The 25,674-nt window shown below is 34.1% G+C and overlaps 1 protein-coding gene across 12 annotated transcripts in view; it reads right to left on the bottom strand.

Moving 5' to 3' along the window:
• The window catches only part of FAM172A (family with sequence similarity 172 member A), a 427,753-nt gene that overhangs the window by 234,579 nt on the left and 167,500 nt on the right, over window positions 1-25,674 (bottom strand). For all 12 annotated transcript variants that reach the window (XM_023258464.2, XM_023258436.2, XM_023258451.2 and 9 more), the window contains one exon: window positions 16,855-17,073. In XM_023258464.2, the coding sequence (XP_023114232.1) occupies window positions 16,855-17,073 (219 nt within the window). The remainder of the gene's footprint in view (window positions 1-16,854; window positions 17,074-25,674) is intronic.

A 25,674-nucleotide genomic window follows, 5' to 3' on the forward strand; every position in this document is an offset into this window, starting at 1 on the left:
CAGAATGCAACCTCCTCAGAAACTCTCCTACTTAAACTATCTTATAAAAGATACTCCAACAGTTAATAGTAATTTACAGTAGAACAGGACCTTCAAAGAATCCCATAAAGATTAATTTGTTCATCATTTTAATCCTTTTTGAAGAAAGTTGCTTGGTTAGATCTTTTGCCAAAAATAACTATTTAAACCCACATAAGAAGGAACTAACAAACATCAATATCATTAGCAATTAAGAAAATGTACCCCTTAATAGAAATAATGGTTTTTAATGAAAACTACTAATTATCAACTTCATATTATATTTCCTAAAGAATAAAGTGTTTTATGATCTATAAAACTTTATTAAAAGATAGGGTGCATTATTAACTTACATTATTCCTCCTGAAGAGTGAATGAATACATCACAGATATAAAGTGAATATACCAGAAATCATTTGATGGAGGAGGTAAAAACAAAAGGACAGAATTATTTAAGGGACATTATATGGTTCTAAAAGTTTTGAAATGCTGCTTATATGTTTAATTAGCTTCATTTGAGCTAAAAGGGCAAAATCATTTTAAATATCAAGAATAAACATCACTACATTAGTGAAAATTGAAATATTACAATTTCCAGAATGTGTCAAAATATCCACCAAATTAATTTTTTTAAAGTGGCAAATTTTTTAAGTGGTTTATAATACTCAACAAAAAAAAATCACGTTATATAACATAATGTAAAAGAATTTATATAAACAATCTGCATAAAAATAGAGGTTCTCACTGCAATAAGTTGTATTTAATAAAGAAAATGTATAGAGTAATTCTTAAATTTTAAATTCAATGTAGTCTACAATTAAATCTCTTTTAAGTGTCTGACTTTTATTACTAATGCTATATTAATAGTTGTGAAAGATACATTTTTCTTTTGTATGCCTAGAATGCAACATATAACTACTTCAAAATACTTACTACAATCTGCCTCATATCAGAGTTACTTAAGAATATTTCGGCCTCTCCCAAGACTGTATGTGAGTTCCTGGAGAACAAGGATTCTGGCTTTTCCATCTACATATCTCACAAAGGGCTATGGCAGACACAACACTTTTAAATAGTGCTCAAATGAATTGAAATGTGAAGAGGTCCAATCAAAGCTGTGCTACTCAACAGGACACATTTCCTTCAGTTTCAAGATACATCTGGTATCTTGACTTGTAATGCTGGCTAATTTCATGTGCCTTGAGTAGAAATTATGTTTTATTCTTCCCCCATTTTTTAATTTTTAATATCTAGCACTTGGGAGATGGTATAAAATCAATGAAGGTATTGTAAAACAGTACAACCTATAACTGATACTGTACTTTTATCATTCTAGTAGTTATTTTAGGCATCTTGAAAGTACCAAAATAAATTTTAAAAGTAAAAATGATTAGGACTAACTAGACGATGAGGGGCTAAATTCTTTATTTAACATAATCATTTAGTCATTACGTCCCAGATTTACCATCGAAGTTTACCATCTAGGTGTCTACCTCTTCTTGGTAACACTGTATCTAGTAATGGGGGGGAGGGAATCAAACCTGCTCTCCACCGGCTTTGGCAAATAAAAGGATACAACTGATTACAATATTGTGTAAGTAAATAAATAAACATTTATTGAGGGGTCACTAGTTGCCAAACAGTATGCAGGTGGTCTTTGTTCAATTTATGGGATCAAATATGGGGTAAAATGTGAGAAGAGTCACAAACCTCCACATCATCTCTACTAGGGCTACCCTGTAAGGCCACAGTCTATGTACTGCATGACCCCAAGGGGTGCCGGATAAGAATTATGTTCCCTTACAATTGTGCAACGAAGCACCTGTCTCATACAATATTTCATCCACCTACAATACCATCAATTTTGAAAGGTAGTACTGTTTTATGTACCATTAAGAGAAAAAAAGTCACCAAATAATCCATGATATGCCATTAATTTTTAAGATGCATCCCAAATTCAGAGATGTTAAGATGTGATAAAAGGTTTTAAAATCAATGAAAAAAGATGATAATCTGAGCAATCTTCAATTGACTGAGCTATATACGCACAAATAATAGCTTTTACTTGATGGCATTATTATATATGCAGTCTGCACAAGAATTCTGAGGGAAGTTTTTCACTCTCCTGTGTGAAATTGAAACAAAGAACATTAAGAGCAAATGAAGTATAGTTAACATCATAATTCACATATAATGCACTAAGATTTTCAAATTTATATTCTTCCTTTTAGATCTTAAAATTGATTATGTTAGGAATACTGTTTTCAACTAACTTTTAGGTTGCAATCTAAATTACTTAATGACCACCTATCCCCTACCCCTGTCTAATAACACATGCGCGGGCACGCGCGCGCGCGCGCACACACACACACACACACACACACACACACACACACACACACACCATTTTCTTCTCTCCCAATCCCATCAGATACTGAGACAAAGGCCAGAGAAGCTACTTGCAAATACAAATGGAGAGGAAGAAACTCAGTTCTAATATAAAAATTTCAATAACCAGAATGGTAAACAGAAAAATCTAGATCCCAATAATACCTTTGTCACTAATAATGTTGCAAATCTGAGCAAATTTCTCTTAATCTCAGTTTCCTCATCTACATCTAGAAGTAAACCAGTCAAACTTGGTATGTCTCTGAAAAATGCCTACCAGGTTTCAGATACTATCTTTTGGCAACATATTCTGGTGGAATCCTTCTCCTAGAAGTAATGTTCTTCCTAAATGTACTCTTTATATAAAATAGTAAACAAGTGTGGGCTGAATGAATTGGACACATTCCTTTTTATATGGAAAAAATATGCCTTACTGCCAAAAATTTAGAACAGCAACAACGCAAAAACGAGTTCCTCTTCTCAATGACTAAAAGAGATTTTACCTTTGATAGATTTATTTAATTTAACAATATAAAATCCTAATTCTAATTTTTATCTGACAGTTCAATTAAAAAAATTGTTAATCCATTTTACAGCTCTGGAAATGGAGTATTATTATTGCTTCAGTAGAAACATGAAACTTTGGCCCAGAATGTCTAAAAGACTTCTAAATAAAAAATAGTGACTATTAAAAAATGTCAAACTATTTTAGAATTACCAAATATAATAGCATCCTGAAAGATAAAGGCCTGTGATCTCTTTATCATCTCCTGGGGAAGAGAAAATTTTCTGAAATTTCAGGGGGAAATTTCAAACACCAAATTGGGCATTTGGAAGCTATATTAAAGTTTTTAGGAAAACAGATTCAGGTATAAGAATCATTTTTAGGACCCACAGAAATTAGGGAAAGTCTTGGCAGATGACAACTACTGAGATTCATATTCAAACTTTATCTTTGTTTTTATGGGATCTCTAAATAAGCCACTAATTGCAGCTTATCATCTGTTAATTTTCAAGGAAAAAAAATCAATGTTTTCTTCTAAATTAAATAATGAAAATAATGCTAAGAATAATTTTTTTTTTCTTTTGAGAGAGAGAGCTAATGGTGGGTAGGGAGCAGAGAGACAGGGAGACAGAAACCCAAGAAGGCCCCATGCTGTCAGCATGGAGCCCAATGCGGGACTTGAACTCACAAACCATGAAATCATGACCTGAGCCGAAATCAAGAGTTGGATGCTTAACCAACTGAAGTACTTGGGAGCCCCATGAATAAAATTAATATGAGTATGAGATGATACTGATACATAGAGTATGTTAGGCAGCAATTTCATGCTCTGAGCAAGTAAATCTAAATACACAATTTCATAATGTTTACAAATGCACATATATAATTCAAATTGAAATGAGAGGAGTCTATAATGTAAATATTCAAGTCACTCAGTAAACCTGTTATATGGCCCCGCTATGCTACACATGAGAGATGCACACAGCGGTGCTCACATCCACTGATAAAGCCATACTGTGCAGATGTGAATACTGGACTGGCTCAACAGTGGAGCAACATGCTGACGGCTGAGATCAAGCAAACTTAACCTACAGACAAGCTGAAATCAGGAGAGGGTTAAAAAAAAAAAAAGTCAACTACAGTAAACAAAGCACTTTTGAGTCAATTATATAAGGTGATTTAGGCTTTCTCTCATCCCCACCTGCAATAACACCAAACTCCTTTGCAGTCAAACAACCCATACATTCCAGATGGACAGTTTGGGGTGCAGGCAAAAATAAAGCGTGACAGTGTCTTATTGCAGAGGAGAGAAGGTGGGTCCCAGATTCTACACTCAATCTATCCACTCACTGCAACTCTCTAACAGCAGTCTTTGAATAAACTATTGCATTGTGGGGAATATTATTTGTCTTGCACCACAGCAATTGCCTTGCAATTCAAGAGAGATCCACTTATTCAGTCACTCATGTGTATATATTTTATGTATATGCAGAGAAATCTTAGAAAGCCACTTGTAAAAAATGCTCACTACTGGCAATGTAGTGGTAGGAAAAACATAGGCTTTGCAGTCCAATAGACCTCACCTCAAAATTTGGTTTAGTTACTCTTATTAGGTATACAACCATGAGTAAGTCTATTTACATCTGAGTCTCATTTTACATATCTGTAAAGTCAAGGTAATACCTGAGACAGGTGTGAAGTTTACACAAAGAAACAAACAACTATTCCTAACTAGACAAATGTATGCACAAAGCCCCAGCCAGAAAGGGAGGGGTAGTAGGACACAGAGGGTATTAAATTGTCCCTCTTTCCCCAAAAGAGGTGCAAGTTGTGAAAATGCAAGAATCACCATTCACATTCAAAGCCTGATAGAAGCATGGTCAATCCATGCTTTATGAGATTGAGAGAGAGAGAGACACAGAATCCTTTATTTATTTGTTTATTTTTGAGAGAGAGAAAGAGAGAGAGAGAGTGAGTAGGGGAGGGGCAGAGAGAGAGGGAGTACAGAATCCAAAGCAGGGTCAGAGCCTGAAGTGGGGCTCAAACCCATGAACTGTGAGATCATGACCTGAGCCAAAGTCGGACACTCAACCAACTGAGCCACCCAGGCGCCCCAATCCAATTGTATTTTAGACAGTTGCTGTCAAATGTAACTTTAGGCAAGAAAGAAGAATTGAATTTGGAGAACTAGGAAGAATATAGCTTCAGAAATGGAGAGTTGTGGACACGTGGAACTTGGATCATAAACTAAGAATATTACAATAATTATAACTAGTATTTATTGAGTGAATATTATGTGTAAAACCCTGTACACATGTGACAGACACCAGCACCCAGCTCTTAACCATTATAAAGTCAGTATACTGCAAAGGAAGGCAAACATAAAACAGGGAGACAGAACCAGTGCAGAACTAGTAGAATTTGGTAGTACATTAGACCTCAACTGGAAAGCAGGCTAAATATCTGAGCCCTCCTGGGAAGCAAGAGGCCACCCATTTTAGAGGAAAGAAATGGGAAATGAAAAGTAGGTTGCTAAGCTCCAAAATGGGCATGCGGTTCTCCAGGGCCTTCTATTCTACTGTTCCTGAGCAGTAGAAAAAGAAAACAAACATTCTAAGTCCTCCAATTCCAATGGCCTGGTCAATGTGGACTGACATCTCAGTTTCTATGAAGATGGTGAGGAAGATGGAGAACAGGTGAAGTAGTCTACACATAGTGCTCCCTGAGACCAGATAAGAAGAGTTAAAACTGGATAGGCCCAAATGTCTTTAAAAAAGAAAAAGAAAGAAAGAAAGAAAAGAAAAGAAGAGAAAAGAAAAAAGAAAGAAATGATGTACTCTGTTCTAGTTTCTCTATTTCAGATTACATAGCTGCTCATATTGTTCTACTTTCATGTTGCCTAACGTATCAACTAAAAAATGGTTCTTATTTTAATCTTATAAACTGCTTTGTTTGGTTGCCTGTATATTCAACTCCAAAAAAGAGAAGTAGGCCAGTGCTTCTAGAAATGTGCTTTGCAAACCTCTAGAGGTTTCTGAGAGTTTAAGGGGATCCACATGATACTAAGACAGGGGCACCTGGGGGGCTTTATTAACGGATTCTTGATTTTGGCTCTGGTCATGATCTCACTGTTCGTGAGATCGAACCTGCACTGGGCTGTGCGCTGACAGCGTGGAGCCTGCTTGCGATTCTCTCTCTCCCTCTCCCTTCCATTGCCCTCCCTGGCTCACACTCTCTCTCTCAAAATAAATGAATAAACATTAAAAATAATAATACTAAAACATTATGTGTCTTTTTCACTGTGTTGGCATCTGCATTAACAGTGAAGAAAACAATGGAGAAAAACTGCCTGTGACTTAGCACTGATCACAGCAGTGGTACCAAACTATACTAGCAGTCATTGCATTCTTCACTGCCACACACTGAACGGGGGGGGGTGGGGGGGGGTGGGGGGTGGGGGGTGGAAGCAAGTTCACTTAAAAATTGTTGGTGGAGCAGTAAAATTACTTTTATTAAATCTCAACCCCAGAGTATATGTTTGTTTAATATTCTGAGTGAACTAGAAGGTACACATAAAGCACCTGCAAAACAAATTATGTTAGTCTAGAGGAAAAGTAGTTGTGCAATGGATGAGTTGTGAGCTAAGGTAGCTGTCTTTTTAATAGAAGATGATTTTTACTTGTAAGACTGATGAACAAACAATGATTATGCAGGTTGGGTATTTGGAAACCATTTTCTTGAAAATAAAATAAGCCTGATAGTTGAAGAAAAAACAACAAATGGTGCTTGTTGCTAATGATAAAAATTGAACTTTCTTGCTAAAAATTAAAATTTGGGGAAACTTATATCCTCCCTGATAAGCTTAATAGTTTTTCAATTCTTAAAATCTTTGCAGATGCCACTGGCACATGGCATTCCTTTCTAATAGTATTAGAAAGGAATTTTTGATACTACTTAATAAAATACGTCAATATCTGGAAGATCTATAGGGTTCAATGATACATTATTTTCCAAATGACTAATACATGATGTTGTAAAGTCATTCACAAGCAAAAGATCCATTCAAAGTACAACAAAGACCAATGAGTTTTCATGAAAATAGTACAAAATACTTACACATGTGTTTTAGATTCATACAGTAAGTAATCTTTAAGAAACTACTTCTTGTTGAGTGTTGGTGTAGCATCAAAGGAGAATATATACAATTATCTGAAAAAGTTATTAAAATTCTCCCTCCTTTTATAATTGCATATCTGTGTGAGGCCAAACTTTCTTCATAAATGTTGACAAGGAACATATCACAAGAGAGTGAATGCAGAAACAGAAGTGGAATTCAGCTGTTGTCTACTAAGCCAGACATTAGAGATTTTTTTAATGCCAACACTTCTATGTGTTTTTGTTTGTTTTAAAAAATACAGTCATTTCTCATAAAAGTATGTTATTTATGTCATCATCGAGTGGGCTCATTGTTATTTTAAAATATTTAAATACTTTTTCAAATTTAATTCTTTTTGTCATAGATATGAATAGATATAATAACCCACGTAGACAAAAACACTTTAGTGATCTTAATAATGTTTAAGCATATAAAGGGGTCCTGAGACCAAAGGTTTGAAAAGCAGTGATTATAAACCAATTGGAAAAGACCTCATTTGGCCATAATTCTTCCCATATTTCCCAAGGGAAAGAAAGAGGGTAAGGAGGGAAGATAAAGAAAACGGGATATACCAAATAGTAGATATCCCACTGGTTGATTTCATAAGCATTAATTTACCTTATTTATTCCTTACAACAGCCTATTAGGTATGATATCCTTACTTTACAGAAGAAGAGACTGAAGCTCAGAGAGGTGACTTGTCTAACATCACAGCCTGTCAAAGAATTAAGATTACAACATGCCTCTCTTTGATCCTGAAGTTCTTTTTCTTTCCACCACATCCTATTTATAGCAGAATCCCTCACCAAAATTGGCCAGTGGCTAGACAAAACCGATAAATGCACAATTCTGGTCTTCACTGTAATTTCTGTTCTAAATCTAAAGATCTAATTATTTTGCTGACTTTAAGCCAGAGGACAAAGCTCCCCATAACCAGTAGAGCAATCCCTGAATACTCCAGTTTGGAAAAAAGTCCGGGAGACTTTCTCTGAATGACAACAGATGGTGTGAAAGAGCCAGGAGAAGCTGAGGCAGAGCACTGCACACGAAAAGAACATCTCCAAAACCACCTTCTCCTGTAGAGGGGCCATGAAGTACATATTTGGTCTCAGCACGGTCAAGATTCCCAAAAAGAGAAACAGCACAAAACCAAGCAGATGGGTCCAGATGTTGCCAGTTTCTGTATGGATGCGGAAAATGCTCTTGAAGCAAGCCCAGAAGGAGGGCATTGGCGGTCTGTGGCCATGTAGCAGGTAGTCATTGTCCTTCAGCCAGCCGGGGAGTGTGTCATAGGGGTTGACCCTCCAGTGTCCCTCCCAGACCTCATACACAAACTCCTCCATCTTCTCCATGGCATGGTGGGCTTGCAGGGTTGTTAAGTGGGTTTATAGAACAATGGACTAACTTTCTGAGTGTTAGTATATGTCAGTCATACAGAGTATCAGAGTTCTTTCAACTATCATACTAGTCAATATCAAAGAGCACATTGATATAGTGAAAGGTCTGTCTCTTTTGCTTTGTAGGTTCATGTAAGCAAGCATTTATTCAAATATTCATTCATCAAATATTTATTAAAAATCTACCGTTTACTAGGCTTTGGTAACATGAAACATGAAAACATAAAGATTGATTTCTGATGATTAAAACAGAATTAAGGCCCTTTAAGTGCTTTAAAATGAAACAATTTTGTGGCTACTTTTCCTATAATCCAGTTTGATCAGTTTACCTTTTAAATGAAAATCTTTTTTTTAAAAGAATTTAATGTATTTAAGTTTACTGATTTATTTTTGAGAGAGACACAGAGAGTGTGCATGCACTGAGCACACCAGCACGTGTGGGGGAGGGGCAGAGAGAGGGTGAGAATCTCAACCAGGTTTTGCACTATCAGCACTGAACCCAAAGCAAGTCTGGACAAAGCAGAAGATCATGACCTGGCTGAAATCAAGAGTCTGATGCTCGACTGACTGAGCCACGCAGGTGCCCCTAAACAAAAATCTTAAAGAAACTAAGGTAATCTGTAGTGAACATTTAATGATAATATTTTAATACTGCTTTACTGGGTTGTTAGAAAATGCAAGTGTAACTAGTAATGATCTTTTAAAAATGTATTTATTTATTTGGGGAAGAGCACAAGTGGGGGAGGGGCAGAGAGAGGGACACAGAGGATCTAAAGTGGGCTCCGAGCTGACAGGCTGACAGCAGCGAGCCCGATGTGGGGCCTGAATTTATGAATCATGAGATCATGACCTGAGCGGAAACCAAGTTGGTCGCTCAACCGACTGAGCCACCCAGGCGCCCCAAAAGCGATCTTTTAATTAGGGGCTAACTTTGTCAGGTGGGATCCACTTCTCTCCTGGCTTCAGGTGGAGACATTCACCTAGAGTGGCATTCTCAATTTCTTTCACTACCCTTCACTCTCTCTCTCATAGGGGAAGTGACTTACTTGATATAGTACATTTGGGAGAAAAAACAGAATGTTCAACTCAGCCTTTCTGGGCATCTTTCAAATCTACTTGCAAAAAGGATGCATTTCAGCTTATTTTCTATTATGTGAAAGGCAAAGTGGGGGTGCTTGGAAAATGGGTAAAAATTCTTTTCAGGGGGAAATATATTAGGTAATCTAAATTTAGTCACAGATCTAAGCCACAGCTTCCATTTGAACTATTATCAATTAGTAAAGCTGGTATTTGTTTCTGTTTTAAGTTTATTTTTTATTTTGAGCTAGAGTACACATGAGAGAAGGGCAGAGAGAGAGAGAGAGAGAGAGGGAGAGAGAGAATCCTAAGCAGGCTCCACACTGTCAGTGCAGAGCCTGATGAAGGGTTCAAACTCACAAACTGTGAGATCATGACCTGAGCTGAAATCAAGAGTCAGATGCTTAACCCACTAATCACTCAAGTGTCCCAAAAAGCTGGTGTTTTGATCTCCTTTTGTCTGATTTTTTGTCATTTTGCTCACTGGGTTCCAAACTCAGGAAGGTAACACAGAGGTATTATTTCTGGTACAAGGTACTGAACGGTTCAAAAGCTAGAAACCCTGAGAATTGGATACTTTCTGAGTTGATTTTGAACTTGAGAGAAGACAGGATGTTATTAACTGACCCTGAAGGCCCAAGACTATGTGTCAGAAACTATGTTCACTTTACATGTATTATTATGATTCCACTTTTTAGACCAAAAAACTGAGGCAAAGGGAAATTAACTTACTTGAAATCACACTATATTACATGGAAAACTGGGATTCAAAATCAGGTCATTCAGATTCTATACATGTAATCTCATCTCCAGACTATATCTCTGCAAAGGGGATGATTCTGAAAGTTATTTCAGACACTCTGAAGAGGAAATAAAATAATTAGTATCACTGTGTGCCTTCAATGACTACTGGTTTTAAGTTCATTTGGAAAAATGTAAATGTCTTGGACTGTAGAAAATGTTTAAAATATAAACTCTTATATTGGTTATTAAATTGTTAGCTAAGCCTATTATTTTTCCTTTCCAGTTATATATTAAAAGATTTGGGCCTAAGGGGGGGAAAAAGGAAGAGAGAAAAGATGCAGTGTGGGGGGTACTCAGTTTCAGAGGAAAGCAATATACAGTATGAACAGCAGCAGCCCCTGGTGGTCTAAGGAGAAAAAATAGTGTATCTATAATTATGGGGGTAGAAATATGTTTTTAAAAAGAATATATGTACATATTTAGCCATTTGACTCAGTTCTCAACCCAACACATTAAAAAACAGATGCTTTAAAAAATGATCTGTTGGCAAGATGCTTGTTAAAATTTTATCAGTTGAAATATTAAAATTCATTATGAATTAATTAACACATTATATAAAAATAAAATGTTTTTGTTTCATCGTTTTACAAAGTACTATAACCAGTGGTGATTAACACTGGGAAATTTGTGTATCTTGCGATGTGTTGCTCAGAAAGAAACTAAATTTATAGGATTACCACTAAATTGATGACATTTTCTGTCTTCACTCTTGAATTCAGTTGGCAGATGTTTTCGAGAACAAAAAATTCCGTCTTATTACAAAACATATTAAGCAGGTTTTCCTGCCAGGCATGTCTGACATGATGTTTATTGCCTAGACCAAATCAATCCCCTTAATAAGCCATAATATATGCCAGAAAGTACATTATTTCATACTTAAGGAAAGTTGCCACATGAAACAGTAAGTACTTTGATCTCTCAAGCTCTGCTTCTAATGCATCAGAAATGTGCTACATAATCCAATAGTTAGTCATATCTATTTATACTCATTTAGTATATAAAATAAAATTATACTTTGCTAAACTTAAAGTTTTAGGCCTGGATTCTACTTTATTTCTGCCTGTTAATACTAGATATTTACAAAAACTTGAAGTGAGGTTTTTGGCTATTTACTAGATTCCAGAAAAAAGAAATTCAAATACTTAAATATACTAGGAATGTAAAATGGTTCCAGAGATTATACAATCATTGGCTGTAATATAAATAAAATCTGGTTGCTAAAACACAAGATAGAAATGGCTCCAGTGGCATTAGCACAGAAGAGAACAGGTACAGAGGAGAAGACGGGATATTTATCAGCCTTCACCAATATTTTGAACATAACCCAAGTCAGAGTGTCAAAAACATATTTTTTAAAAGAAAGCTTCAGTTAGTTTATGAGTTGACTGTTTCTGAACAATTGCAAAAATTCACGCACATGCCGAAAAAAACCGTCAGAAAACTAGACACCAAATATCTCTCATGTTAAGGGATGAGATTTTTGATCGATGTCAACAAGCAATCAAGCCATAAATATTTGAGTATCTTCAATGTGTAATGCCAGGCTATGCCAAGAGTCTTATTCTGTAAATGTCTCTTTCACACGTGGAGTTTTCCTTCTCTGGCCATGTCATTTCTTTCCCTCTTCCACTCCCAGCATTTTTTTTTTTTTTTTAACCTTCAGGGTCTAATCTCTCTTCTTTACTTCCTATCACCACAGCCCACAGCTACATCTCTTAGGGAAGAGATTTTCAAGCAATTCTAACTCAGTATTACATAGGTCAGCATCCAGTCAGTTTTGCCTATATTCCACCTACATACTGTACAGTGCTTTTAACTGATCTTCCTTAGTCTGAGTACTTGTCCTCTTATGATCCAGTCTGATACCAGAATAACCCTATTTATGCTGCAAGTCACCTTATTTAGGTGTCCCTAGACTAAGGCCTAGTCTTTTTGCTCTGCTCTCCTTACAGGGGTACGGATTCCAGTGAGTGGGTTTATTATCAGTTCCTGACTCCTTCATAGTATGCTCTATACTACTGTAAAAATTAGCCCACACCTGTTTATTCTTAAGGATTGACCTATAAAACATGCTCAAAGATCTCTAGGATTATGGGGAGATCTAGAGGAAAGGCATAAAAAAATAAATGTTGATAATATTATGAAACAAAAACACAGAGATATCTCAAGACAGCACATGATAAATTCCACATAAGTTAACCATTCACAGTAACATCCATGAGTCACAGTAAGGAAACTATTGACTACGGTGATATGAAAAGGTGAGATTTCAGCTGGGTACTACAACATGGACAGAATTTGGATGAGAGGAAAGAATAGGAAGCAACGTTACAGTTCCCATAAAGCACAAAGTGTGTGCAGCATAGACCAAGTACAACAACTTGGCTCTACTCTCATGAGCAAGTGTGTAAAACAGAAATCGCAGTAGGTTGGCATGAAGTATTTCCATTTTCATCCATAATTTTACTATCTTAATGATATAGTTAATTCATCAGTTGATGGACATTTAGGCTCTTTCCATAATTTGGCTATTGTTGAGAGTGCTGCTATAAACATTGGGGTACAAGTGCCCCTATGCATCAGTACTCCTGTATCCCTGAGGGTTGATGGGGGGTGGGAGGGAGGAGAGGGTGGGTGATGGGTATTGAAGAGGGCACCTTTTGGGATGAGCACTGGGTGTTGTATGGAAACCAATCTGACAATAAATTTCATATATAAAATAAAAAAATAAAGTAAAAAAAATCAACTTCAGGTAAAAAAAAAATAAAATAAAATGATATAGTTAAAAAAGAAAACAGGATATCCCACTTTTATATATTCAGATGAAAATATACAGATCAAGGTATCATATAAATATTGAGGAACTGACTTTTTATCATCAATTTTTGTAATGTATTCTCAGCTAATAGACTGAGGTAGGTGACCAACAATGTAATTTTGTTTATTTTGGTTTGTTTGAATGTTTCCTTACAGAAGATCAAGTAGCATACTTTATTGATGCTGGATATATATTGATGCTGGACCAGTAAAAACATTGGTATTTTAATCCTGGCTTCACCACCTTATTTACCAAATAGAAATTTATTGTGAAGGCTCTGTTCTACAAATATTTATTATGAAGACTTTGTTCTGAGCTCTGGGGATATAACAGTGAGCAAAAGACAACTAAGTCCCTGCCCTCATGAAGTTTACAATCAAAGTCATGAGATTTTGGAAAAATTACTAAGTTTTGACTCACAGTCTTCTCATGTAAAATTAGATCAATATTAGTGACCCTATTAAAAGAGAATATATATGTATACACATACATATATTTATATATATTTGTTACTTACATAATATAAATGTTTTATATATGTTGCTTATAAATATTTAATAGCATCTATTAAGTAACTGATCAAAAATCTATTAATCATCAGATGTCATTTAGTATATCATATCATGCTTTTATTAAATTGGTTTAAAATTCATATTTCATGTATATATTTTGTTTCCAACTGGTTAGAACAATGTGATAAAGAGGAAAGGGAGCAAGAATCTACAATAATTAGAAGTCCTGGTTTCAACACTTAGTTCTACCACTTACTAGTTATGTGATCCTAGACAAAAATGAGCCATCTGTGCAACGGTTTCCTTAACTATAAAATAAAGATAAAAATATTTGATCCTCTTATGGGATTATTCCAATGAATAATCAATTTCAAAATGTAAATGGTTAAGAAGTATTTAAGTTAAATCTTTTTTTTAAAGTTTATTTTTCAGAGACAGAGCGAGTGGGGCAGTGACAGAGAGAAAGGAGGACAGAGGATCTGAAGTGGGCTCTGTGCTGACAGCAGAGAGCCTAATGTGGGGTCGAACTCACGAACCACGAGATCATGACTTGAGCTGAAGGCAGACACTTAACCAACTGAGCCATCCAGGTGCTCCAAGAAGTATATAAATTAATGCTAATTTTCCCCATCACATACCATGCTCTGTGCCTGAAAATTACACTTTTTGGAGACATGTAGTGGGAAGGAGTGTACAAGAAGAAATCACTTCTTAAGTGGATCAAAATTACCTAAGAATTCACCCACCATATACAACACGAACAATTCTTGTCTTCCTCAACACAAGATCACACCTTACCATCTAGAAGTATGTTTGAAGAGTACCACCTCACTTCTACTTTTTTGCACAATTCCAAAAGATTTTAAGAGAAAGGGTATTTATTAAGGAAAAATGACACTCATAACTAAGACTATCAGGTATATAGTTGTGTTATCTAAATGAGTCTGTTTTTGCTTTAAGTGCTTTCAATGGAAGCTGAGACTGATGAGTGAAATGGCACAAGAAAGAAGGAAAAAGACATGATAAGAAGCACAAAATGGCAGCAGTGTAAAAGAGCTAAAAGAATTAAAGAAAAAAAAAAAACAAAGGGAAAGAGAGATCTTTAAAATGAAGCAAAATGTGGAATTCGAGAAACTCAACAGATGAACATAGGGGAAGGGAAGGAAAAATAAGATAAAAATAGAGAGGGAGGCAAACCATCATAAGAGACTCCTAAATACAGAGAACAGAGTGAGGGTTGCTGAAGGGGAGCTGGGTGAGGGGATGGGCTAAATGGGTGATGGGCATTAAGGAGGGCACTTTTTGGGATGAGAACTAGGTCTCATATGTTAACAGATGAATCACTGGGTTCTACTCCTAAAGCCAAGACTACACTGTATGTTAACAAAGTTGGATTTAAATAAAAAATAAATAAATTCAAATAACATCTAAGAAATGAAGCAAAATTAAAAAAAAATTCTCCCTTTAATATACACACATATATATAAAATAGAGGCTGTTTTAGGAGGCCAATGCCTTATCCATTAGGCCACTGGGGCTCCTAAATAGAGGCTGTTTTAAATGAAATATATTTGAAAACAAACAAAAAATGCACACACACAAGAGAACAAAAGAAAAGTATCCAAGCAATGCTGACAAGAGATAGAGAAAACAGAGGATATAAAACCCACAATACATGTGTCAGAAATAGATGCTTAATCTATACATATAGCCAAATAAAGGAAACTGTTTAAGAAAAAATAAAAACAACTTAATACACAAAATCACTGTTTTTTGCATTTTACATAAGCAAATGAATACTTTTAATGGTTTGTAGATTTCAAAAACTTTTACAATTCATTTTTGAAATCTGGATATCAGAATTATTTTTTTTTTTTAACTGTCCTAAAATGGTGGTTGACAGACTGGATCATATAATTAGGAAGCTGAGTACAACGGATAGAGAAGAAGGTGACATCACGACCATTATGCAGCCATAGGAAAGAAAAGTGGTAACATAACTCTATCAGAACAAGCAAGCACTTGATTCCAATCTAATCACTGTTTAATAATATATTAAATAGTGAGATGCTTTTCAGAAATGCAAATACTGCAATGTGACTAACTTTTACTTGAGTCACTGTATGATGGACTTTAGGGTTTCTTGATCTGAATACATTTTTTGGGTCTTAAGAATTTATATGCTGCTTTGGTACTGCTTAACTGCACTAACTTACTCAACAAACTGACCTATAGTCTTGAATGTGCACAGTTTAATTCCCAAAAGTATAGTGATTATGACACGAACTAGAATGAAGAAAATAACTTAGAAAGTCATCTATTCCGGCTAAAGATGGTATGAAATATTTTATTAGTGAGCTTTTAAAGGAAATGTAAAAATAGCTCAAACTGAATAATTTGAAACTTCACTCCCATCTTACAATATAATTTATAAAGTGTTAATTTGTCTATGTTTAAATGTTCTGAATTGCTCACTTTTAAAGAACATATCAATTTACTACTTTACTCACACAGTAGCATTTCTGACATGCTTTACTATTAAATTATATTTCTAGGACCCATAATGCAGGCTTTGAAAATTGCATAAATCTGTCTCAAATATACAATTCACAGTATGTATATCAAGCAGAATGTGTCAAAGTGCAAATAAAATTGTTTTTCCCCCTACGAATTAGAACTCCTTGGGTAGCACTACTATAACGATCCCATGCTGCTAGCATCACAAAGTGCAAAGGTTCACCGGGTAAGAAAAGAGCAAAGGAGAGAGTTCCCTCATTACACTATCCCTAAACTATTCTAGTTTAAATATTTATTAAGATATTAATTACTCTACCTCCTTCCATCTGCCTTCAGAAGTTAAGCTGAAACACCGTGGATGGATGGTTGCTCATAGGAAAACAATGCATTAAAACCATTACCACCCAAGATGAAGACTGATGTTTTGAACAGTGCATTATTAATTGCTTTTGAGACTTCAATAAAATATCACACTGAAATAAGAATGACGTGTTTTGTAACACTGACTAAAAAAGAAAACATTTCATCCGAGTTAACAACCATGGGAAATGAGTGGTTAAAAATTAAAGAATTTAGTTTCTTTTAATCAAATAAACTCATCTGAATAAAATACAAATAAAGGAAAAGAAATAATGAAGGAAAGTTACAATCTTATTACTTACTCTGATATAGAGCTGCATCATTTCTTTTTCTCTTTGGGGGTTACGATACTTTTCATAGAAATCACGTCGCTTCTTTGTTTCTTTAGAGACTTTATCTTTTCTTTCCCGTTTTTCTGCTGGTTCATCTGAACTATCAGAAGATGACGGTACATGTATCTTTGGCTTTTCTACTTCAATATAGTTTTCATTGGGATTCAGCACTATTACTCCATATCCTTCCTATTTTGAAAGCAAAGAAGGCAGCAGAATTTAATCTTAGAAACCATCTCAATTCACAAAAAAATCTGTAAAATCTCACAGAAAGTGATTTAATATAGTTGCATATTCATGAAAATATTTCTTTATAAAAGACTATAGTTTTAATTTTTCCAACAAAAAGTTGTTTAAAATGGTTTGCCTGTATTGTATATGTAAATAAGCAGAGATTACTGGTAAGAACAAAAAGACAAAACTGTAACATAAAGATTATAAAGGTTCCATTTTTTAAAAAGTATTTCAGGTCTTGCAGAACCCCCCAAATAATTGAAATAAATAATCAAATAAAAAGTACGCTTTCAAACCACATTAAATTTTAAATACCCATTTTGAGAAAATAGCCTCTTTGCAAGTGAAGTTTAAATATCAGACCACATTTTGTTAGATTTTGTTTCCCTTACATTGCACATTAATTTAATGAACATTTTTTATTTGCTTGAATTCAAGAAAGAATAAGCAATTAAGGCATAAATTTAATCTAACACATTCTACAGATTTACATGTCTCTAATAGCAGAAACATATAATGTCTACCTGTGCAACTTGTATTTTTTTCCACCTCTCATCTTTCATACAACAAAATAAACTAATGTCTTACTATAATGTGTGGAAGCAATTATTTAATCCTGAAATGTTTTCACTTTTAACTACCATAAGAATTTCTCTTTATTAGGGACCAGTTCCAGGAAACAAGTCCCAAAGTTTAAAGTACAGCTTACTGAGCTTTTACACCTTCTTTAAAGTTTTAGAAATGTTTTCCTGTATGACAATTCTAGCAAAGAAAACATTTCTATGGTTATAATTAAGAAAACTTTTGGTATTTATATTAAGTTATAACTGATAGAATAATCTAACCACAAGAAAATAGAGAAGAATAACCAATTTCCACTGACAAGCATGTGTAACATAAATTTGTGAAGCCATTGATACCTTATATTTCCTATTCAATTCTGTACTGTGGATGTCCCAATTTTGCCTTACGAAATCCTGTAAGGTCCTATTTTAGAAAGGTATTAGATTATGATAAAAACATGTAAGAGCCATGGAAAGTAAAATTAAAAAAAAATCTCATCCTCAGTGAAAAAGAAAATGATATACTTTTTACAAAACCATAACTGTAGAACTACTTCAACTTTAAAATTTGTTTTTTGCCAAATCAACCATAAGATGATCTAAAAAAAAAGTGATACACTAATAATAGAGTAATATTAGCACAGACTCCATTATCTTATTTTTAAATATGCTATACCACTGCACTTGACTTGGTGTTGTTAATAGTCAATTTCACAATCTACGTAAAAACTTCATTAGGAGTTTTCAATCTTCCTTTTTACTCAATCAGTTGATATTATTTTCTAAAACCATGATATGGTTTGTAGATTGTGGAGTTCACTGAAGTTGTGATGTTAGTGATAGGACTGTTAATTAAGATATAGTTGTCTTACACATATGAAAACTACACAATAACACATACCAAACTGATTAACAAAATACCACATATTCTTTAATCTATATTCAAATAAAACTTCTATATAAACACAAGTTTTATGAAAAGTTATAAAATACTTCACCTATTTTAAAATTTAAGCGTTCTACATCAAAGTACACGATAAGGGTTTTTTTTTTGTTTGTTTTGTTTTGTTTTGAAGTATCTTAGCTGGGAAGTCAAAGTTTTACCAACAAAAGATATTTTATTTGATCCTGCTTTATTCTAATCTGTATAGCTATTCAAAAGTCTTGTAATTCATTGTGATCACTGTCAGGTAGACAGATTGTCACTTGGTGATTTTCTACAGTTGGACACACTTGACTAGTTATTAAAATCACATTTGAAGGAAGTTCCTACCCCTCTTCCTTGTGCCTCTTACAACTTTTCATGCCCTTCTCAAATTTCAGCTATAACTTCTCCTCCCACCAAAAGTAAGTTAAAGAACACTGTTGCACTCTGCTAAACAGGGTGAAATAGAGGCATTCATACACTGTCTTCTGGTGTAAGGAACATAGTCAAAAAAGGTCACCATAGGCCAAAAAGAAAATTGCCTCCTTACTAGATTCTGTACTGTGAGTAAGTGGTCTCCTGTCATGTTTCTTCCCTGTCTTCTCTGAGTGAATTGAACATTAAACACACACACACACACACACACACACACACACACGCGCGCGCGCACGCACGCGCACACACACATGCACACAGTGTCTCATACTTACATGAGTTACAAGTGGCAAACCTAAAAAAGAATCTTGAACTCTTAGAAATGAAAATAGTGATGGACTGCATTTTAATGATAATATGAAAACATCAAACTCTGTGTAACAAAGTGGGACTTTAATAAATTGATAGAATGTGAGCATCACCTTTGTACCATGAATAAATTCCAAATAAAGGTAAACTCTTTAGACAAAATTTACAGTCCCTAGAATGATAAAATTTTGCCCTATGTTTTTAACTTCACACATTATTTTCATAATACCATATTTATTTGAGCCTGATTTTACTTCAATTTTTGGAAATCATGGATTGAAAAATTATTGTGCCTACTTGATTTTAAATGAACTCTGAAATTTGATGTGTCCTATCTAAATAAGTATAAAAAGCAGATACACATAAATCATCAAAGAAGTAGTATTTGTCTAAGTTATTGATTATGTAACTGAAAATTACATGACTCATTTGTCCAATTTTATAAAGACACAATGTCAATTTTTCACCGAGGCATCAACTGATGAAAAATGATTCTATTTTTAAATCACCACTATATAAATCAATTAAAGAATTTTTAGCATTTAGATTTCAAACAATGAATGCTTCTCTTTAAATCCTGAATTATTTAGAAAATATTTTATCATTTAGATATTTCACACCGCCAATTTAATTAATGGAATAACAATCAAGAAGTATTCAGGAATATTTTCTGCAGAAATGAAAGCTAATTTTAATAAATGCCTTTGTTGCAAATTCAATTGCCATTCTGTGAAAAACTTACATTTTTCAATTAAAATTTTCCTGATAAATTAACTAATGCAATATTCACAGAAACCATTAATAACCATTTTATCATGAGGAACAGAAAATTGGAGGAACAAAATAAACTCCTCCACTTTTATGCTGTAACCACAGATGTGTAGTGAAACTTCATCTTTTCCTCCTTTTCTCTGTCAATATAAATACTGTCCAAAAATTCCTTTATATAATAAAGGTACAGAGATTTTTGCCATGTCAACATTAATATATTGAAATCAAAGTACCAAAGTAAATACTCAAAGTAAAACAAGGCACATAACATACGAATAGTTCAATTTAGCTATTTTAAATGCCCTATCCATTTATGTCTTAAAAAATCAGAATAAATGCCATTTAAAAAATTCTCCCTATTCCCCAAAACTCAATCAATACACACAGAAATTAAAAAAAAGAGATCTTATTTTGACCTTTAACAAATGTACCCATAAAGTTTTAGCAAACTTTATGAAATATATGTATTACATATACATGAATATAATATCATAAAAGAACCATGCATTGCCACTCTAACAAAGAAGCTCCCATAACAAATGCTTACAACCTTAAACATTTTATACTGAAGTATTCCTTTTATATTTAATTATTCATGCTAACATGCTATAAGATGAAAAGGCAGGTCATTTCAAACATCCATGGAAACATCTTTAACAACACAAAATGATGAAAATGATTATCTAACATTCCACAACTAAATAAATAAGACTTCTGGCATCTTGCATAATGATTTACCCAAATCAATTCCAATATCCAACATTTCAAGAGACAAAGCATATATAAAGTTGTTAATTAACTCTTATGTTTGAGTGTACAGTCTAGTAGAAGATCAAGAAAGTGATCAAGAGGACAGATATTGGTAAAAGTAAGCTTTATCTCTTTCATTTATCTCATTCCATTTTCTATCCTTTGTAGCTATAACTGTAGTTTCATTTTCAGAACTGTGTTTATAAGGTATAAGCCACGGAATCTTACTCAGAAACCCTCAAAATTGTATTGCTAGACATAGTATTTTATTCAGTACAAGGGTTTGCTGTGATTTAAACAGAATACACAGGCCTCCAGGCCTCCTTTACTTTGAAGTCCATAGATGCACTTACTAATAAATAATAGTCCATTTATCATTCAATCAACAAATGATGGCTTAGGTCAGAGGTCTAAAACAGATAGGTGATGCCAAACACAAAGAACTGAAGAGGAAACCTTGCTAAAGAAATTAAATCAGTATAGAAAGGTACTTGTCAAGAAGATTCTACAAATAGATAACATTCTTAAATGCCTGACCAAAACCTGAATGTACTTTGATCCCAATGAAATCCTGCTAAAACTTAAGATTTATCCAACTTAATTTGCCTATTAATTACCAGTTATAAGGAAAATAGAAAACAGGAGCAAATTCTACATCTTTTCAAATCTCTTGTGGTTGGTTAAATAACAAATCAGGTGCAAGTACTCAGCTCTGCATATTAACCTGCCAATACTGCAAGCCACATGTGACCAAAGAGGTCAGGGGCCAGAGTAGAATCCTTTGACCTGTGGAACTGTCTGTTTTGGTGTCCAGCCAAAGCTCTGTAAAAGATCATTTTACACAGATTTATCAATCATATTTTTCAAGTTCAGCATTCTATCTGCTTGGTTTGAAAGAAAAAAGGTGCTCATCCTCAAGGGAAATGAAACCCAAGTGTTTTATCTATAAACTACATCTACCCATGGTTAAAATGGACAAACCACTGCCCATTCATCTTTTCTGAAAGATGTATGTTGTGTTTATTCTCATCTTTTTCACAACAAGGGTATGTCTATGTCACTGTTGCAACATTCTAGGTGCAACAGTGAGATGAGGTCATGACAACCAATCAGAAGTCACTAGTGAAGCGTTAAAGTAAACATAGCTGTTGGAGCTGCAGCACTGCTTGAAAAATGCCCCCTCCATTATTTCAGCAATTTTCTCAAGACGTGACCTGGGACTGAAACACCTAAAATGTCACTTGACTCCGTTTTGTGCTTCCTACCAGTGTGCATTTAGGTAACAGCCAATATTTTGTAAAATGTTTGTCATGAACATGTTTTAACTTGTAGCTCCCTACATTCTAATGTCGTGTTCCATGTATAAAAATACCATAATATAGACCAACATAGATTATTCCAGTAAGTTTCCAACTTCAAATAGCTCATCAAGTTAGTCAGTAAAAGAAAACATGCCACAAAAAGTTTTCAGAGGACCACCTGTTGTCTATTATTTTTACATAGCACTTACTCATAAATCATAACACAGGGTAATTAATCAAGCTGTCAAAGAGAAGGTCAAAGGTTATATGGTAGAGTCAGAAGGTCATGCATGGGCTGATAGAGGTCAGGGTCACACTGCATTCCTCATTATCAAGTTGGGATGAGAGACGGCCCAAGCAAACAAAAGTGAAAGCAGATGGAGAAGTGAGTGGATAAAAAAAAAAAAAAAAAAAAAAGGAAAATTTCACAAACAAAAAGAAAAGTGAAAGAAGACTGTCAGCTGCCTTCAAGCAGAGAATAGAAGAAAAAGAAATACACTGAAATGTGCTCAAAGGAGCTCAAGAACATAAAGAAACTACAGTTTTATTAATTAAATAAGTTGAATATAACTTTTCTTGGCCATTTTATTAATGTATACTAAGCAATAGTAGAAAATATATGTTCACCATCTCCATACCTTCCCGAACTAGTATGCTCAAGATCATTTAACATAAAGGCAAAGAGTGCTAAGGGTAAAGTATGATTACAAAAAACAAAAACAAAAAACCCAAAAACCCACAACTTATGAGAGCTTTTTCCCTTTAATACTGTTTCTGCATTTGAACATAGATGTGAAAATAGTTTTAGCCACAGGATAGATAATTTTTAAGTATGATACAAAGATACCCACAAATATAAATGCATCATAAAAGTCCTTTTGAATAACAAAACAGTTATAAAATATTCTATTATTATGCTGGCCTGAATCAGATGCAGAATACTGTGCAAAATTAGCTGTCACCCTTTGCTCAAAATCTTTGTTAATCTCATTTTGAATGTTTGCAGCTTTATCAACACATGCATCAATGTCAGCTCCTTGGTTACTGAACCGCTATAGTTGGAAGAAGATATAATTAAAATGTTTTGGCACAGAAAAGGTGAAATTGTATCTTCCCTTGTTCCCTTAGGAGTCTGTAAAACATGAAGGATATATTGACAAACACACACCCTTGTCTCTGGTTCTGACACCCCGGGTCATCCAAGTGCTATTTATTTTAAAAGATTCACTTTGCACTTACCTACATTATTGCCTGTTTTGTATCTAACTTTTCCTAGGTTCTAGAACATTGTGATGCTTAAACACCACAACTTTTTTCTCTTAATCACCAATATTTTATTTATTAAAGCATTCCATACATCCACAACAGCTTCATAAAAAAACATTCGCCATTCATTATCAAGGACATAAATGTGATTTAATACTGCAGCATTAGGAAATCTTTTATATTCTTTGCTTTTCATTCTCATAAAAAAAACCACACACACACACACACACACACACACACACACACACACACAGACATGCATTTACACATTAAACTAAAAAGTAACAAGTTACAACTGTTGCCAGCCAATGACAGATCAAATCCCTAAGTGGATATAAGGGGTCTTACAGACATACCCCTCTATTGCATGGTCCCAAGAAGACCTAGATGGACAAATTTATCTTTTAGAATAAGATAGTTATGCCTTTATGCCTTAGAGGGTTAAATGAAAGTCCAATATTCTCCTAGCTTCCTATTAAAATCCATTATAAAGCTGTGTAAATATCATAGTTATAGATGGTAGGCTCGAGGTCTTTCAAAATATTATCATTTTGATCCAATCATATACCATGCAAACATATGCCTTAGTTTTCAAGTTACTCCTAAAATCTGCTTAAAAACTATAGTACATAAATCATTTTATCTTCAAATATGCCACCTTTTTCTTTCTTCCCCCAATTAAAACATGTTTAAAACAATTTTGTTTTTTCAAGAAACAAACTGAGTGCTTTGCTTATGGTTCTAGAGTCCACTTGCAAGCATGAGGACATAAAGAAGGATCCCAAGTATCCCAAGTATTCACTGAATCAGTAATTCATTAAACACTGATTTCATACTACAAATATTTAATAAGCACCTACTATTAACCAAGTACTGTGATAGACACAGTGCTATACCTATGAGTCACCTTTCATTTTAAGATATTTCCATTTAATAGAAAATTCCAAATCAGAATTAAGTATAAATCTCTAAAAGGTCTATATGGAATCATTTTATTCTTCAAGAGAAAGAGGAATATGAAAAGGAAAAAACAAACAAACAGAGGAAAGCATTATGATAAGATATTTGTTAATCCAATCTAGCTAGACTTTCAAAGATTGTTAATCCTAAATGGTAAACTATGCTTATGTTTGTTATTAAGAGTAACGGTTAAACTTACTCCATCACAATGAAAATGAACTTCTTGGACATGTGTGTGTGTATGTGTGTGCTTGTGTATTGTATACATTCAAATATTTCAACGAGTAAAATCATTTCATAATCTAAAGGGAAAGCTTCTATATATACATATCTACCTCCTAATAAACAGGTGCAACTGAGTACAGCTATGAATTTCTCTTCCAACAGTGACCTATGTCAGAAGATCTCCTCATACTTCTTCTGCTAAATAATTTAATTACCTATGAGTTATGGTTTCTTTGTAACCTTTTAAATGAGTAACTCATTAAAATGCAAAAATATGCAAAACATGATGTCACCAGGTCAAACAGCTGTGTTGGTAAAATTATGGCTGTGAATGTCCCCAAGAACATGAAAATATTAATAATTTATATTGCTCATTAGATGGCAAAAACTCTTTAAACAGATTTAGAGACAGATTAATTTTATAATCACAAAATGCTACACTACCTCATGGTAACAAATCTTTCTACCATCTGTGACCCTTTGGTGTACATAAAACATATAAAAATTCATAATGGCTTAAAGTTTTTGCATTATAATATGTGTATTGAGGAAGAAAAATAGTAAGAACCTGAAATATGGCACTACAAGACCTTGTTTTTAAAATCACAACTATTTGCCAACTTTAATCACAACTTAATTTTCCTCCCAAGAAACCGGACACAGTAATGGCAAATAAAGTATAATATGAGACAGTCAACAAGTCATACCTCTGTAGACCAATATGATGAGATAACTGCCTTACGCTGTTTAAAAATAAATGTCATGCTATGACCTCAAATCTTGTGTAGAAACTTCTCAGAGAATGACGAGAAGTGATGAAATTATGTAAACAAAGCAGTATCATACTAAAAGTTCAAAATGTCTCATGCCTGTGCCTCACAGTATCATGATGGTGCTGAGAGCAAAGGGCAGGAAAAGATCTCCCCAGCTCTCAGTTGTTTTTAGACATAAAATGTTTTAGTTTAAAAACATATGTGTTAATTGTCAAATCTGGGCTATTTAGCTAGGAAACTAGCTTCCTAATGATGTTTTTCTGCCTCTTAAGCAATTT

This window comes from Felis catus, chromosome A1 (assembly GCF_018350175.1).
Source record: "Felis catus isolate Fca126 chromosome A1, F.catus_Fca126_mat1.0, whole genome shotgun sequence".
NCBI lineage: Eukaryota > Metazoa > Chordata > Mammalia > Carnivora > Felidae > Felis > Felis catus.